Genomic DNA, 17,075 nt, shown 5'->3' with positions numbered 1-17,075 from the left:
CAGAGAGCATCGCTTTCTTACCCATGCTGCAAATCCACATTGTGCAAAACACCAATTCCCTTTTGTGTACATTAGCCTGTCCTGTGTGGAAGAATGGATTATTTAGATCACGGGTACTTAGAAGCGCGCTCTCCATATGATTACACGTTCAATTTTTGGAACGATTACCTCGGTCTATCGACCCTTGTCGCTAAAAACAAGATCAGCAACTCATCGCTCAGTCCCAACTCCATAACGGAGTCCCTCAAAGCGACTCTTGGCTTGGACGATTCTCCGATCTGCTCATGCGTAATTGGGCACGGTGGGGACAGCGATGGACACTTGGACTGCTGCTGCGCGCCTCCAAACTCTCCCCCGATGTCCATCTTCGATCTGAAGGAACGGCTGTCGCTTCTCAGGCCGTTTGAGCACCTTTCCAGTGACGCACGGCTGACAGACAGGGACACCGCTGCCTACGGAGGGAGCTTCGCGGGGCTCGACATGCTCGCCATGGACAGAAGGCGCAAACAGACTCAGAGGAGTAAGCCAGAGCCGAAGATATGTGTGTTCTGTCGGAATAACGGGGCGCCAGAAGAGGTGTACGGTTCTCACATTTTAAAGACAGTGGATGGCAGAGTCTTGTGCCCCATTCTACGGGCATACACATGCCCTCTCTGCAGTGCCAACGGAGACAACGCGCACACGATCAAGTACTGCCCTCTTTCAAAGGAGCAGCCCAGTCAGCGAGTGGTGAAGAGGGCTAGTGCGATTGGCAAAAGGATGAAAATATTCTAAGCAACGACATTTATTACGTTTTTTTTACTTGATTTTAGACTGCACTCTCTGAAATTAGGCTACTTATTGTTGTATTTCGCAGTAATTTTGCCCCAATTCATGCACATGACAAGTCTAGAGAAGAGTCTTAAAGATGTTATGAACATAGCATTTTAATGCGTTGATTTTTGTACGTTTCACTAGTTTATTTTAATTGTCTAATATTTTATGTATCTCTTCTTATTGGCACATTACACTTGGACGCTCTGCGTGCAACAGGATTCCCCATGGCATAGCACACTGTTAAGAACTCGATGATCACAAATGCTGTTCCATTTCTTTATGAATGAACCAAAGTACTGTAGGCTATTTAGATCGACATGTTGAATGATAGCGACTTTCATACTGTAATCAAACGTTGTGGCGTTCAGTTTAAAACAGGCCAGGCTGTGCATGTCAGTATATTATGACTGCATGGTTTGTGAGATGCATTAATGCCAACGCGAATGAATATGCATTCCCAATATGAAATGAATGTTTGTCCCATAGTTCATTGGCTTTGACACACTATAAGTTTGATAGGCCATGCAAGATTTCACCACATTTTTTTCTGAGACAAATGTTTTCTACCAAAGGAGTTCATTTTTGTATTGAAGCTTAGCTTAAAAGTAATTTCTGTATTGTTTGTATGTTGGATGTATATGTTCAGTCAGTGTCTTTTCCTTCACAATAGTATTTTACAGAACTGTACAGATTTCATCTGAATGTAAAAGATTGTGAAAGATGGTTGGCCTTGCTTTTTTAAATGGGTCCTCCAGACTATTAATACTGGCAGAGAATGTTCTGAATTTGTATTTACCGTAAATACTTCAATAACACAGTTGCCTACCTAAATAAAACCAGTTGATTCTCAACATGTATACATTTTCATGTCGCCATATAGTGTAGCCAATAGCCTAATAGGCTATTCTGCAATTATGTAGGCCTAATAAAGGGGTTTTAGCTGCTGTGAAAAACCTGACATACCAAAGTCGTATAATCATTAATTTGTCATAGTAGGCCTAATTGTTTTCTGAAATATATTTCTATGTACTGTAGGCCTATCATTTGAAAATACATTTAGCCTATAGTCTCTAAATAAACAAAGCCTACAATTTGTAGGTCTACTTTACTTGTATTTAATAGGACAAAACATCTTGGATATCGGAGTCACCCAAACAATATGCTATGCTACTTCTAGCAGTGGCATTTTAATGTAGCCTTCCCTACACATTCTATCCAGGTATGCCGATATAGGTTACAAGTAGATGACGAGGCATTGTTGAACTTGACACCGAAGACCGAACTATTTCACGTGGAAATTGAATGTCAATTCTGGTGTGATACAATGGCGCCACCCTGTGCTCACATCTCTTCATGACAATGTAAATGTAATGTAGGCTACCACTGCTACTCAATGCGGGTTCTTTGACCGATATTGTATTCACCTGGGTTGAGCGGAGCCTGATTTGTACTTCGTCTTACAGTCCTTGTGAGTGGAGTAGCTATTCACACGAATACATTTAATGTATCATTACAATCCAACACCAATTCCCTTTTGTGTACATTAGCCTGTCCTGTGTGGAAGAATGGATTATTTAGATCACGGGTACTTAGAAGCGCGCTCTCCATATGATTACACGTTCAATTTTTGGAACGATTACCTCGGTCTATCGACCCTTGTCGCTAAAAACAAGATCAGCAACTCATCGCTCAGTCCCAACTCCATAACGGAGTCCCTCAAAGCGACTCTTGGCTTGGACGATTCTCCGATCTGCTCATGCGTAATTGGGCACGGTGGGGACAGCGATGGACACTTGGACTGCTGCTGCGCGCCTCCAAACTCTCCCCCGATGTCCATCTTCGATCTGAAGGAACGGCTGTCGCTTCTCAGGCCGTTTGAGCACCTTTCCAGTGACGCACGGCTGACAGACAGGGACACCGCTGCCTACGGAGGGAGCTTCGCGGGGCTCGACATGCTCGCCATGGACAGAAGGCGCAAACAGACTCAGAGGAGTAAGCCAGAGCCGAAGATATGTGTGTTCTGTCGGAATAACGGGGCGCCAGAAGAGGTGTACGGTTCTCACATTTTAAAGACAGTGGATGGCAGAGTCTTGTGCCCCATTCTACGGGCATACACATGCCCTCTCTGCAGTGCCAACGGAGACAACGCGCACACGATCAAGTACTGCCCTCTTTCAAAGGAGCAGCCCAGTCAGCGAGTGGTGAAGAGGGCTAGTGCGATTGGCAAAAGGATGAAAATATTCTAAGCAACGACATTTATTACGTTTTTTTTACTTGATTTTAGACTGCACTCTCTGAAATTAGGCTACTTATTGTTGTATTTCGCAGTAATTTTGCCCCAATTCATGCACATGACAAGTCTAGAGAAGAGTCTTAAAGATGTTATGAACATAGCATTTTAATGCGTTGATTTTTGTACGTTTCACTAGTTTATTTTAATTGTCTAATATTTTATGTATCTCTTCTTATTGGCACATTACACTTGGACGCTCTGCGTGCAACAGGATTCCCCATGGCATAGCACACTGTTAAGAACTCGATGATCACAAATGCTGTTCCATTTCTTTATGAATGAACCAAAGTACTGTAGGCTATTTAGATCGACATGTTGAATGATAGCGACTTTCATACTGTAATCAAACGTTGTGGCGTTCAGTTTAAAACAGGCCAGGCTGTGCATGTCAGTATATTATGACTGCATGGTTTGTGAGATGCATTAATGCCAACGCGAATGAATATGCATTCCCAATATGAAATGAATGTTTGTCCCATAGTTCATTGGCTTTGACACACTATAAGTTTGATAGGCCATGCAAGATTTCACCACATTTTTTTCTGAGACAAATGTTTTCTACCAAAGGAGTTCATTTTTGTATTGAAGCTTAGCTTAAAAGTAATTTCTGTATTGTTTGTATGTTGGATGTATATGTTCAGTCAGTGTCTTTTCCTTCACAATAGTATTTTACAGAACTGTACAGATTTCATCTGAATGTAAAAGATTGTGAAAGATGGTTGGCCTTGCTTTTTTAAATGGGTCCTCCAGACTATTAATACTGGCAGAGAATGTTCTGAATTTGTATTTACCGTAAATACTTCAATAACACAGTTGCCTACCTAAATAAAACCAGTTGATTCTCAACATGTATACATTTTCATGTCGCCATATAGTGTAGCCAATAGCCTAATAGGCTATTCTGCAATTATGTAGGCCTAATAAAGGGGTTTTAGCTGCTGTGAAAAACCTGACATACCAAAGTCGTATAATCATTAATTTGTCATAGTAGGCCTAATTGTTTTCTGAAATATATTTCTATGTACTGTAGGCCTATCATTTGAAAATACATTTAGCCTATAGTCTCTAAATAAACAAAGCCTACAATTTGTAGGTCTACTTTACTTGTATTTAATAGGACAAAACATCTTGGATATCGGAGTCACCCAAACAATATGCTATGCTACTTCTAGCAGTGGCATTTTAATGTAGCCTTCCCTACACATTCTATCCAGGTATGCCGATATAGGTTACAAGTAGATGACGAGGCATTGTTGAACTTGACACCGAAGACCGAACTATTTCACGTGGAAATTGAATGTCAATTCTGGTGTGATACAATGGCGCCACCCTGTGCTCACATCTCTTCATGACAATGTAAATGTAATGTAGGCTACCACTGCTACTCAATGCGGGTTCTTTGACCGATATTGTATTCACCTGGGTTGAGCGGAGCCTGATTTGTACTTCGTCTTACAGTCCTTGTGAGTGGAGTAGCTATTCACACGAATACATTTAATGTATCATTACAATCCAATAATATGATTGTGAAGTAGCCTACTTTAATAAATTATTATTATTATTTTTGAGTAGCCTACTTTTACACTTGTAGGCCTATAGCTATTTTGATGCAGTTCAATTTTGCATGCAGGCCTATTTCTACTTGTATTTCTGTATTTTTTCATAGTTAACTTCTTAAACCTTATATAGCCTACTTTAAACTTAGTATAGTCCTACAGGCGTCTATACTAGGCCTCTCACCACATATCTGCTATTTTCACTGAATGTTCACCCCCCAGAATAGGGGTTGAGTATTAGTATTTTATTTTTCTCCCCTTTTTCTTTCTTCTCAGAAATGAGAAATTCAAATCTTACTTACCGTAATTGAAATAGGACTTCAATGATTAATAAATAATGTATTTGGTTTGTGTTTGGGTTCTGGGGACACACCAACATTTCTCTTTTGGGTCTCAAGATGAAAACATTTGGGGTTCAGGGTGAGTGTCTGTTACAATGCCCATGAGTGTCTCCCACTCACTGGGCAGCTGGGGCAGCTGAAGAAGAACATCTGTGACTCATCAATTTGTGATTTAAATAGAAACAAGTAGTGCACAGTAGGCATGCAGATCTATACCAAGGGAAGTTACAGTTAAGAACTTCCCTTGGTATAGCAAAATTAGGTCCTCAAAGGTGGAAATAATGTACATAGGCCTACAGTATAGGGGGAAAAACACAAGAGTGTGGACCTGTAAGGGTCCAATTAATTACAGTTACAAATGGATAAATGAACACTTTTACTGTAAAGATAAAATAACTGGCACACCAGCATGTATCTGGGTCAGAAAGAAATAGTCTGCACAACCCGTCTTTATCAAAACCTTAAAACAAAACCTTATATTATTGTCAACTCAACATGATGCGTTACTTCATATAGCTTGTTTAAAATATGAACCGTGTCTTGGAGACCACGCACTATTTATTTTTTATTAAATGTAGTAGATACAGTAGATACAGTATATTGCTACCTCTCTCTTTTCCTTGCATCCTTCATCAATTTATCTCATTAGGTTGTGAAAAATACCTTGTTTCAAGTCAACTGTCACCACCTTTGGCTTTTTTTCCTTACTACATGGGCATGGTGAAAATTATATAAATCACGGCTTATTCGACTATTCCACATCCAAACGTAGTGGATTGTAGCTCTTAGACATGTACATCAATTGTAATAGTTATTTGTTGATGTTTTCCCCATCAATTTGATTTCATTCTTTTTTCTTTGCCCTACTGCATGCACTATGCTGGCTATGTTGGACAGTTTGTCTGAAAACTAACCATTCCTCACTACACTGCAGCAGTGTGTTCTATTGGCTTAGCACATGCTGACAGCACTGATGCTGCTCTCTTGGATGGCTGGAAAAGGCTTGGCTTATACTCCGTCGTATGGCGGTGTTGCATGCTGAAAATAGACAATCTACAAGCTCAAGCGTGACGTATCCGCAATGAGTTGTGAACTTGTAGATAGGCTGTTTCAGGCTATAGGAGGAGAGGAGGGGAAGGGAGGAGGAGGGGAGGGATGCATCCTGACTCTATAAAAGGCAAGGTTCTGCAGCATCACTGAGCTGGTGCAGTGTAAAAACGCCCGCTCACCCTCACCGATGGTGTGCAGAACAAGGGGGACTTAAAAAAAACTAAAAAAAAACTTCTGAAACAAAAAAACATTCACTTCATTTCCTTAAACCAACCCCAAAGAAATCCATCAACGGTAAAAGAAGAAAAAAACTTCCATCATGAGCTACGATTCCTACATCTACCGGCGTCCCTGGGACGGCTACAGAGGCTCCCGTGCTTCCAGCGGGAAATCCTCCTCCTCCATCATGTCTTCATCTGTCTTCTCCTCTTCCCGAGCCCCACCGACAAAGAGGAATATCCAGAGGTTTGCCTCCTCTTCTCCCTCCTCTCTCAGCCTCCTGCCAGACGGGTCGGAGCGGATGGACATGGCCCAGGTCAGCTCCCTGAACACGGAGTTGCTGGGCCTGCGGTGTCAGGAGAGGGAGCAGCTGGTGGACCTTAACGATCGCTTCGCCACCTACATAGAGAAGGTCAGACACCTGGAGCTGCAGAACCGGGCCCTGCTCGGCGAGCTGGACGCGTTGAGGAGGAGGCACAACGACCCGTCCCGGCTCCAATCTGTATACGAGGAGGAGGCACGGAGCCTGAGGGCCGCAATCGACCAGGAGAGCGGGGAGAAGGCTCGACTGGAGTCTGAGAGGGACTACATGCACGACACGTACGAGCAGCTGAAGGAGAGGTACGAGGAGGAGGCGAGGATGCGAGCGGATGCCGAGGACGCCCTGCAGAGGGCCAGGGATGAGGCCGCCAGGGCTGTGCTCTCCAACTGTGACGCTGATGCCAATGTGGTCTCACTCGCTGAGGAGATCGCATTCTTGAAGAAGGTGTATGCGGAGGAGCAGCTGGAGCTGCAGGGCCAGGTGCAGGTGGCTAACATCAGCGTGGATGCAGTGGAGGTGTCCCGCCTGGATCTGTCCTCGGCCCTCCGCGACATCCGGGGCCAGTACGAGAGGTTGGCCAACAAGAACATGCAGTCCGCTGAGGAATGGTACAGGAACAAGTTTGCGAGCGTGGCGGAGATGGCCACCAAGAACAACGAGGCAGTGCACGCCATCCGTGAGGAGACAGTGGAGTACCGCCGGCAGCTCCAGTCCCGCTCCTCAGAGATCGAGACCCTCCGGAATGTCATCGACTCCCTGCACAAACAACTGGAGGAGCTGGAAGAGAACCAGGGGAACGATGTGGAAAAATATCAGGTGTAGTGTTTAGATCTAAGCTTTTCTACTGTGTCACGGTCAATTTAACCCTTGACAGAGTACATTGTCAGAGATATATATGCACTCTGGGTTTTACAGTGTACCTGCAGGAGAATTAGTAGGTCTATAGCTTGGGGTCTTTTGTGCCTTTAAAGTGGCATTGAACAAAATGTCAAACTTTTGAAATAGTAGTTGCTCATTAGAATAGATCAAAGTCTACTGCCACACACGAGGAGTGGCTTGAAATTAGTTTTTTGGTCCAGCCTGATGGAGCAGAATAGCACTGCTACTATAATGTACATCAGTAATTATGAGAATACTGAATTCAAGGCACACAATAAATGTAACTAAACCCTTCACTGCTACAACATTCAAACTTGGATTGTATTTCAGAGGGAAGTGATGTGCTGGTGAGATAGTGCATGTCATTGTGGTTATCAAGTGGAGGCATTAGCCAAGGTGCCTTTTCTGCTGTGACATGACATGCATAATACCCAACACCACGCACGCACGCGCACACACACACACACACACACACACACACACACACGCACTCAATTGACAATGACACAGCTACAAAAATGAAGGAGTACATGCCTGTCAGTTTTCATTCCAGCCTTTAATTTTACCACGATTTAAATGCAATGTTGTAAATGATGCTTTTTTTTCAAGTTATATATTTGAACAACACTTTAAATACAAAAATCTATTTGAAGGTTGCAGAGGGCTCTGAGTGACCCTCGCCATTTTACACACCAACCACCGATACAGTAACTGCCAGTAACTAAAAAATAAACAATCATGCTTCTTGTTTCATAGATAAGAATACATGATTTGGAAAGGGATATTGGTGATGCCAAGCAAGAGATGGCACGATACCTGAGAGAGTACCAAGATCTACTCAATGTGAAGATGGCCCTTGACATTGAAATAGCCGCATACAGGTAAGACACACAAAGCGGTGTACTGGTATACTTTTTAGAGGGATAGAAGATTTCTGATAGCAAAGAAATGAATGAGTTGATAGTTCACCTCTATCATATCAGCAAATTTTATCCTGCCATGACCTCCAGCATTAAACTTGATCTCTACCTTTCTTCGCTCTACAGGAAACTCCTGGAAGGAGAGGAGATCCGTTTGTCCTATCCTGCTATGCCTGGGTTTAACTAACCATTCGAAACTGACGCCACAACTATGGCATCAACCCAATTAATTCATCCCCTCTGTCCTTGATCTGACATTAGCCCCTTCCTCATCCCTCTTCCCCCTTTTTACAATCATCCTCAACTTACCTCATCTCATCTCATCCCATCCCATACAGTACCTTGGTACTCTCCAGAAACCCCCCCCCCCCCCCCCCCACACACACACAAACCTGAACAAAACGTCGACTCATACCAGCTCATTGGTCCCAAGACAGATGTGCCCTTGTTCTATACAAGAGGTCCTCCCTGGAAGATGTGCCCTTGTTCTATACAAGAGGTCCTCCCTGGAAGTCCCCCTTCTTCTACACACTCTGATAAACCTGCAGACTGCAGAGAGGCTGCACCACGTTAGTCATAAAGCAAGATGCCAGAAAACAATACTTCTGTTGGTAGAGTTCCTCCCCTATTACGTTCAAGCACTGGGGTTTGCTATTCCACGCTATCTAAACCTTCCGATTGTGCAAACATTTAAGCAAGTGTTTGTAAAGAAGGAATACTATTACCCTTAGTCTCTGGATGCTTGGGCTTTACCTGAACTTGCAGTTAGGCAAGAAAGCTGTAGCATTATTGATCAGGAACTCTACCAATTGATTATGTATTGCCCTGCAACGCTGGTTCTATTGTGATAGTAAGAGACCAGTAACCTTAAATGTTTTATTTCCTTTCTACTAGAAAGCCATTTTGTTATATGTTTGCATTTTTCTTCCTTGGTATTTGCATACACACACAACACAAGGTTCAGTTTGTTTAAAATTGAGATCTTGTATTGGTCTTTCTGTCTTCTGGCTGGTTATTCATTCATCTAAATTTCTAATCAACCAGTTTGTTATTGGATTCACCTCCTAGGTATGGACATACCAAGGAAGACTAATTGTTACTGGTTTATCCTTAAATATGCAACTTATCTGTCAGCCTACATTAGACTTTTATTTTCTGTTCTGTAAGCCCATTCAGCCTACAAGCTAAAAGCAGTTAAACTCAACAGTAACTGAAGCTAGCCTGTTTGGTGGCAGAAGCTTTTTGTGGTTTTTATGCTTATCTTAGATTGAGTTGGTGCTTTTAAAGCTATATGAAACTATACAAAGTCTGCACCTCTACGCTTGGTGTACCTGTAAGAGCCAGCAACATGCTGAATAAAACACAACTGAACTGCAAATCAAGTTCAAGTCTATTCCTTTTGTTTACTCATTATTACTTGCACAAGTCAGAGTGATGTACAGAAACAGTGGTGACAACAGACGTCCACAATTCCTGACCATCATGTGATTCACAAAGAAATTCGATGATTTATAATGTTACTGATTCAGAAGTGATGATAATATATAATTCACCTTATATATTATCATCACTTATTATCAAAACTGCTCTACTGAACTGCTATTGTTTGCTGCTCCACTATCTGCTATTGCTGTAAAAACAAATGTGGAGTCAATGGATTGTTGCAACATTCTCTTTACATAGCTCTGGTGTAACTTCTTTCTGTAACCTTTATTTATTCAGAGAAGTCAGTTGAGACAAAACTCTTTTCCACCCTGATTACAGTAAACATAACATACAATTTAAACACAAATACATTACAAGATAATAAACAATTAAGTGAACAAGAACAACAAATTAACCCCAAGTCACTAAAGTCATGCTGGTGTAAATGTGTGAATGTAATACAGGGGGTTGCATCAAATTGTGTTGTGTGCACAGAAATACATATGCCACTTCCCTTATTCCACCACCTGCCTATTAAAACCACAGGCATGTAATCATGTAATCATCACACAGGGAATACAAAAACTATCCCTGAAACACATGAAATACATACATGTGTATCATTATGCACACTCTTTTCTACATGTTTAGAATCTCGTGTGTGTTAGTCCTCAGTGTCAGAGGCATTGAATTCAATCCTGCAGTCTTACACTGACACAAAATCTAAAAAAAAAACATTGAACATGCATGATTATGCAGTCAAGATCAATAAAAAGCCTGTCTAAAATTATAATTGCTTTAAAGTATTTGCAAAATAGGCTAAGCATCCCCCATTCATGATTTATAATGTAGAGAGAAGACTTCCGCACACCTGGCAGGCAATTTGGAGCAGGTGCGATGATGACAGAGAGTATAATCATGTGAAAGGAGGGACATCCGCACACTGCCACTTGCTGGTTCAGAGCATTTTATTGAGCAACGTTTCGGTCTTCAAGCCTGAGGAAGGTCGCAAGACCGAAACGTTGCTCAATAAAATGCTCTGAACCAGCAAGTGGCAGTGTGCGGATGTCCCTCCTTTCACATGATTTATAATGTCAAATGGCATGTTTATATATTCCATGATTTTCTGCTAAACCAATCAGCATCCGGTCAGTTTGCAGGCAATTAAGTATTTTGTAATTTTGTGTAGTGTATCTTCAACACCGAAACATTCTAAAATATCTCAAGCTCCCAAAGTCAGATGACCGGCACAGAGCAGCATTGCACCATATCCCACAATTCCTTCCTGCTGGCAAGCTGACTGAAAATGTAATGTGTTGCCTCAGCAAGGTTGTATTGATTCTGAGAACTGAAGCCACACATCCCACTGAACACTATAATACATGTACGCTACAGACCAGTGTAGGCTACTATATTTTAGAATATGCTGAGAGAGAACAATTGTTAGATATTGGGTTATCTGCGTGCGTGCGAGGGGTCTGTGTACTATACTTAATGTCCCCAGTATAGGTAGAATTTGAGAAATAGACATTGTGAGGACAATTTTCATCATAAGAGAGATATTTGTTGTTGACCATACCTGTTACCTTTGTTGTTATGGTTATTACAGACTTACAGTTATATTAGGCTTTACAGTTACAGGGGATCGGCTCATTGACCTGCTACCAGAACGACATCTTACTTTCTGTAATGTGACTGTCCCAACTCTCTCCCCATGTTTGCAATGCCACAGGGTTCATGCGACTGCCACATTGTCATTATGGCTCCCACAGTGCTGGTCGCCAACACTGCTGTCATCATGAGAAACTCCATATTTGGGTGTGGTTGATCTGAAGGTCCATATATGTAGCCTGTGTGGAGACATCTAGTGCTGTCATTAGGCTGATGTGAAACTCTTCCATATATGGATATGACTGGCTCATCATGACATTAGTGAGGTGACATGAGCACCCAGCCAAGCAATATTCTTTACAAGATATAGGCAGGCAGGCCGCACGCAGGCTGCTACAAACCTTCAAGACCAACTGCCATCAAATACTTGCATTGCATACTGCATTGCATTGTGTACTGTACAGGGTTCTTCACAGCCATGGTTATTTGGCTTGATTTACTATAGTGACTGTGAGACAGAGAAAAAGGGGGAGAGAGACGGTAGTGGGATTATGCGCATGCAATACTTTCCTGCAACGATAGATGGCGACAATCACTGAACTAGAACAAGCACCGCTGCAGGAAAAACATTTCCTTTCCTTCGGTCAAAGGGCACGAATATGGCGGCGACCGTGTAGCGATCGCATGATTCCAAACTCAAACTACGACCGTGAGTTAGCCTCTTTGTCATTGCTTATTAAATAACAACCATGTTGAACGTTTTTTGTGGGAGAAGTGTCCCCGCGGTGCGTGTCCTCGCACCCCGGTGCAGTGTGCTGCTGGAGACGGTTCGCGGCAGAAAGAGCCGCACTGATCCGAAGGCCAAGTCAAAAGAAGGACGCATTAAATATCCTCCACCCATCGACCCTGTGGAGATGCTGGTCATCAGGGAACGATACACGGAGTACGACTTGATCATGAGGGCTCTGCGGTATGTGAATCAAGATGTCAATCTGGCTGCCTTGATTGGGCACAGTACAAATCGTTAATATGAATTAAAAGCTACACTTTTAGTAGCTCTTAGTGGTCCATATTTCTAATGCCGTTCCATCTAAATGCAACGGCATTAGAGCTATGGACCAGACCAAATATCCCGATTCCAGCCATTATGTTCCCCAGGTTATATGTTCCCCACTTACCTTAGCCGCAATTTGCAACTCTAGATTTTTTTACAATTGGCTGAATCTAGAGTTGCAATAACCTCCATCGACTTCCTATGCATTGTTTTGGTTTTGCATTGGTTTGTGACCTCCTGGTCTTAAATTACGTTAAACTCACCAACATTGCAGCTGTAGTCCAAGCTTGAATTATCCTCTTTCGATCTGGTGTCGCTTGTTTATCATAAAAGTCCCCCGTAAAGATGTTATGAGCTACTTTCTGTCCAAAATATTCCAAGAGTGACAATATCGAGCCGCCATTTTGATTTTTGCAACGTGCCATAAAACAAGATGTGAGGGGGAGCGCTTGTTTAATAGAATCTTACCTGCGCAGGTAAGACACCCAAAGAAGAGGCCGACGCCCTAGGGAGGGAGGGACGCTATTAAACAAGCACTCCCCCTCACATCTTGTTTTATGGCACGTTGCAAAAATCAAAATGGCAGCTCGATATTGTCACTCTTGGAATATTTTGGACAGAAAGTAGCTCATAACATCTTTACGGGGGACTTTTATGATAAACAAGCGACACCAGATCGAAAGAGGATAATTCAAGCTTGGACTACAGCTGCAATGTTGGTGAGTTTAACGTAATTTAAGACCAGGAGGTCACAAACCAATGCAAAACCAAAACAATGCATAGGAAGTCGATGGAGGTTATTGCAACTCTAGATTTCAACCAATTGTAAAAAAAATCTAGAGTTGCAAATTGCGGCTACACTTACCTTAGGGTTTAGGTTTCTCGTTTAAGGACTTCAGTGTTTTGTACTATACAATTGTATGTATAAGTACAGAACAAATAATGAAGAGTCTGAGCAATTATGTTTTAGTTTATTTTATGCAAGTGTTAATTTTTAGTTGGCTAAGACTAGATAGTTTAAGTAGCCTAGGCAGGCCTAAAGTTCAATGGATTGTTCAAAGACTGAGCTTAAATCAGAATTTGCTACTAAAAGTAACACTAAGACTAATTTGCTAAAATACTTTTAGTCTTACTAGAATTACAAAAACTACTAGCCGCAATTTGCAACTCTAGATTTTTTTACAATTGGTTGAATCTAGAGTTGCAATAACCTCCATCGACTTCCTATGCATGTTTTTTGGTTTGTGACCTCCTGGTCTTAAATTACGTTAAACTCACCAACATTGCAGCTGTAGTCCAAGCTTGAATTATCCTCTTTCAATCTGGTGTCGCTTGTTTATCATAAAAGTCCCCATAAAAAAAGTTATGAGCTACTTTCTGTCCAAAATATTCCACAACTATTATTCAGAGCCGCCATCTTGGATTTTTTCAACGTGCCATAAAACAAGACGTGAGGGGGAGCGCTTGTTTAATAGTGTCCCTCCCTCCCTAGGGTGTCGGCCTCTTCTTTGGGTGTCTTACCTGCGCAGGTAAGATTCTATTAAACAAGCGCTCCCCCTCACGTCTTGTTTTATGGCACGTTGAAAAAATCATAATAGTTGTGGAATATTTTGGACAGAAAGTAGCTCATAACTTTTTTTATGGGGACTTTTATGATAAACAAGCGACACCAGATTGAAAGAGGATAATTCAAGCTTGGACTACAGCTGCAATGTTGGTGAGTTTAACGTAATTTAAGACCAGGAGGTCACAAACCAAAAAACATGCATAGGAAGTCGATGGAGGTTATTGCAACTCTAGATTCAACCAATTGTAAAAAAAATCTAGAGTTGCAAATTGCGGCTAAAAAACTACTAGGTTAGGTTTCTGCTTTAGGTTTATTCTAAATGGGGAACAAAGAACCTTTTTTCCATGGTGGGGAACATAGGTACACTGACACTCCCGTCTTGGGACGCATCACGCATCCATACATACATCTATACAGCATTGATATGCATACCAGATACATACAACATACATGAAACAAACAAACAAACAAGCATGCATACGTTTCTAGAACAGATGGTGGAGGTGAACGGAACACTGTCGATCTGCTTGAATTAAACGATGTTAAACTCACCAACATTTCAGCTGTGGGGAAAGCTTGAATTGTCCTCTTTCAAACTGCAGTGTTTGTTTCATAAAATCACACCCGTGTGAACTGAGTGGTGCAACTTCCCCCTGTTTGGAAGCACTCGTTTTTATTAACGGGTCGTGCTGCTGCCTCCTGCATTATGTGTAAATTCGAAACAGGTGGTTTCCCAGGGCCATTCAGTGACTTCGACGAGCGCTTCCAAACTCCAACATGACACAATCGTCTGGACAGAATTTCTTGACAGAAAGTAGCTCATAACATGTCCACAGTGGACTTTTAACAAACGCTTTGCAGTTTGAAAAAGGATAATTCAAGTTTTCCCTACAGCTGCAATGTCGGTGAGTTTAACGTCGTTTAATACAAGCAGATCGCAAATGCAATTTGGATGAATCGGCAGTCACTAGATGGTATTGCAACTCTAGATTCATCTCATATAAAAAAATCTAGTGTTGCAAATTGTGGCTAATCTGCATCCACTATAATTACTGTATGGTCATTTTGGAGATGCATGTATGATTTAAAGCAAACGATAGAACCACATGCTTACAATACTGTGTTTCTCAGTCTGGAGTTTAAGGAGGACATGCTTCGAAAGAGATATGAGGTGGAGACGGGCTCCATGGCAGAGGAACGGGGCAGGCAGGAGGACGAGGAGCACCGTGCACTGATGGCCTTCAACGACGCAGAGAACCAGCGCATGCTCGCATTGAGGTGAAATGAAGTTCTTTCTGTTACACAGCTGTTTCTGCATTAACCGATTCTGACCTGAGATCAGATTCTAAAAATGTCTTCTACATCCTGACAGTTTTCTGAAAAAGCTATGTTTCTATGTCAATGGTTCTTTGATTTTTCAAAAAATAGCAGAGCTCGTAGATCTGCTATTTTTCAATAGCTAAAGCATAACATGATGCTAACTTTGTTTTCGATGTATTAGCAGATTCAATGCAAATCTATATCAGCCAAATTATCTAATTTTGCAATAATTACATACTACCCTGGCTGTACTCTTGTTTTTATTGTGTGTTTTAGACAAGAGAGGGTGCAAAGGGAAAAAGAGGCAGAAGATCTCCAGAAGAAAGAAGCAGCCATTCGTAGGGAACAAGACTTGCAAGACTTCATCAAAGCAAAAGAAACTGAAATCTTACAGTTGCAGGTATGTTTTCATGTTGTATTTAGTTTCTTTGATTTAAAATTGATTTAAAGATTTAGCATTTTTATTGGTCAAACATCGGTAATCGGTAGTGTAGGACTCAAGAATCGGGGTCGACATCAAACCTAATGATCTGTCCATGGTACAACCTTTTAAAATGTATTACAGGAGGCGGCAAAGAACTTCATCACCCTGGAGAACTTGGATCAGCACATCGAAAAGGCCCTGGACAATCCGAAGAATTATAATTTTGCCATCGACAAAGAGGGCAGAGTTGTCAAACAGACAGTACTGAAATGAGAAATTGTGTATGTCTTCAAAGAGAAGAGACACAATGGACAAACACAGACAACCTTGCTTCAGTTCAGGCCTCATCAGACTATGTCCTGAACGGTTTTCTGTAGTTCTGTGTGATTTCACCCATCACACAATAGTGAATAGCAACGTGATGTCAGAGAGAGTGGCCCGCCCATCATTCTGTTCTGCAGAAATGTCTTCTGAGAGGTTTGAGATGGACATTCTTTTTTTTTCTCTCTCTCCCGTTTCTTTCCTAATGTCACGTAAACGGTATGTAAAATAAATCATACGTATTTCTGTGTCTATTGACGATGATTTCAATTTACTAAGGAGACTTCTGGAACTCATCCACTGATAATTAGATGGATTTAATGTAGTTACACGTTTGCGTTGTTTCACCATTTTGTTTATGATGAATAACATTGTGGAAAGACTAGTAGTTATTGTGCAACCACAGACGCAAACCATGCTGCAAAACACGTTTGAAGTATTCCTTATATGGTCAGCACATATAGTAGGGAGGATTATCACAACAAAACAAAAAATAACTGATATTTGAATTAAGTGAAATCACTGAATATACCTTTAAAGTATTGTGACGTTTGTTAAACCTCACAAAAACTATGCCCTAACCTAACTGAGTCGAGGGATTAGTCCACTAGACTAAAGCAGGGCAGCTGGATCAGGGTACTAACGTATAATTCGTTTTTCTCTTCAAAATAAAATTGAAAGAACAAGAAAATATAATTTTATTTTAAAACCTAAAATGAAACGGAACACGGGCCTGTTTTTCGTTATTCCGAATGTCTGTAAACATTGGAAAATAGCGCCTGTTTGTTCAAGGTACTGAAGGGTAATTATTTTCCTGCATGAAGTACACAGATCAGTCAGTCCGTCAGTCACGCCTTGACACGTTCCATATACTGTATGGCCAATACAGAATTAATTCCATATGTTGATCTGACCTCATCAGACCCTGTACACTCAAGATACGCTCCATATATGGCC

The 17,075-nt window shown here is 41.6% G+C and overlaps 4 protein-coding genes across 4 annotated transcripts; all 4 read left to right on the top strand.

The window, feature by feature from the left end:
• LOC308330003 (nanos homolog 1-like) lies at positions 1 to 1,580 on the top strand. The gene has a single exon (XM_080784598.1). It carries the CDS (start codon positions 94 to 96, stop codon positions 772 to 774), a length of 681 nt encoding a protein of 226 aa, XP_080640724.1. The 5' UTR covers positions 1 to 93; the 3' UTR covers positions 775 to 1,580.
• An 801-nt stretch (positions 1,581 to 2,381) lies between these two features.
• LOC308329508 (nanos homolog 1-like) lies at positions 2,382 to 3,868 on the top strand (the record flags this gene model as incomplete). The annotated part of the gene is made up of 1 exon (XM_080783834.1): positions 2,382 to 3,868. One exon carries the CDS (start codon positions 2,382 to 2,384, stop codon positions 3,060 to 3,062), a length of 681 nt encoding a protein of 226 aa, XP_080639960.1. The 3' UTR covers positions 3,063 to 3,868.
• Positions 3,869 to 6,223: 2,355 nt separating this feature from the next.
• On the top strand, positions 6,224 to 9,765 carry neff2 (neuronal intermediate filament family member 2). The gene is made up of 3 exons (XM_080783596.1): positions 6,224 to 7,413; positions 8,233 to 8,357; positions 8,523 to 9,765. The coding sequence occupies exons 1-3, from the start codon at positions 6,376 to 6,378 to the stop codon at positions 8,581 to 8,583; spliced, it is 1,224 nt and encodes a 407-aa protein (XP_080639722.1). The 5' UTR covers positions 6,224 to 6,375; the 3' UTR covers positions 8,584 to 9,765.
• Positions 9,766 to 12,086: 2,321 nt separating this feature from the next.
• On the top strand, positions 12,087 to 16,370 carry mrps26 (mitochondrial ribosomal protein S26). Its single transcript, XM_080783639.1, has 4 exons — positions 12,087 to 12,402; positions 15,185 to 15,331; positions 15,650 to 15,773; positions 15,939 to 16,370. The coding sequence occupies exons 1-4, from the start codon at positions 12,182 to 12,184 to the stop codon at positions 16,068 to 16,070; spliced, it is 624 nt and encodes a 207-aa protein (XP_080639765.1). The 5' UTR covers positions 12,087 to 12,181; the 3' UTR covers positions 16,071 to 16,370.
• The last annotated feature ends 705 nt before the right edge of the window (positions 16,371 to 17,075 follow it).

The sequence above is a fragment of the Protomyctophum bolini genome (assembly GCF_963924005.1).
Source record: "Protomyctophum bolini genome assembly, chromosome: 15".
NCBI classification, from domain to species: domain Eukaryota; kingdom Metazoa; phylum Chordata; class Actinopteri; order Myctophiformes; family Myctophidae; genus Protomyctophum; species Protomyctophum bolini.
The sequence above is the reverse complement of the archived record's forward strand: the minus strand, read 5'-3'. Positions and strand labels throughout refer to the sequence as shown.

Bases quoted from the DNA above. Each gene is read 5' to 3' on its own strand.
- LOC308330003 (XM_080784598.1), top strand. From the start codon at position 94: ATGGATTATTTAGATCACGGGTACTTAGAAGCGCGCTCTCCATATGAT.
- neff2 (XM_080783596.1), top strand. From the start codon at position 6,376: ATGAGCTACGATTCCTACATCTACCGGCGTCCCTGGGACGGCTACAGA. The intron at 7,414-8,232 runs GTGTAGTGTTTA...CTTGTTTCATAG, and splicing joins ACGATGTGGAAAAATATCAG to ATAAGAATACATGATTTGGA. The intron at 8,358-8,522 runs GTAAGACACACA...TTCGCTCTACAG, and splicing joins ATTGAAATAGCCGCATACAG to GAAACTCCTGGAAGGAGAGG.
- mrps26 (XM_080783639.1), top strand. From the start codon at position 12,182: ATGTTGAACGTTTTTTGTGGGAGAAGTGTCCCCGCGGTGCGTGTCCTC. The intron at 12,403-15,184 runs GTATGTGAATCA...TGTGTTTCTCAG, and splicing joins TTGATCATGAGGGCTCTGCG to TCTGGAGTTTAAGGAGGACA. The intron at 15,332-15,649 runs GTGAAATGAAGT...TGTGTGTTTTAG, and splicing joins CAGCGCATGCTCGCATTGAG to ACAAGAGAGGGTGCAAAGGG.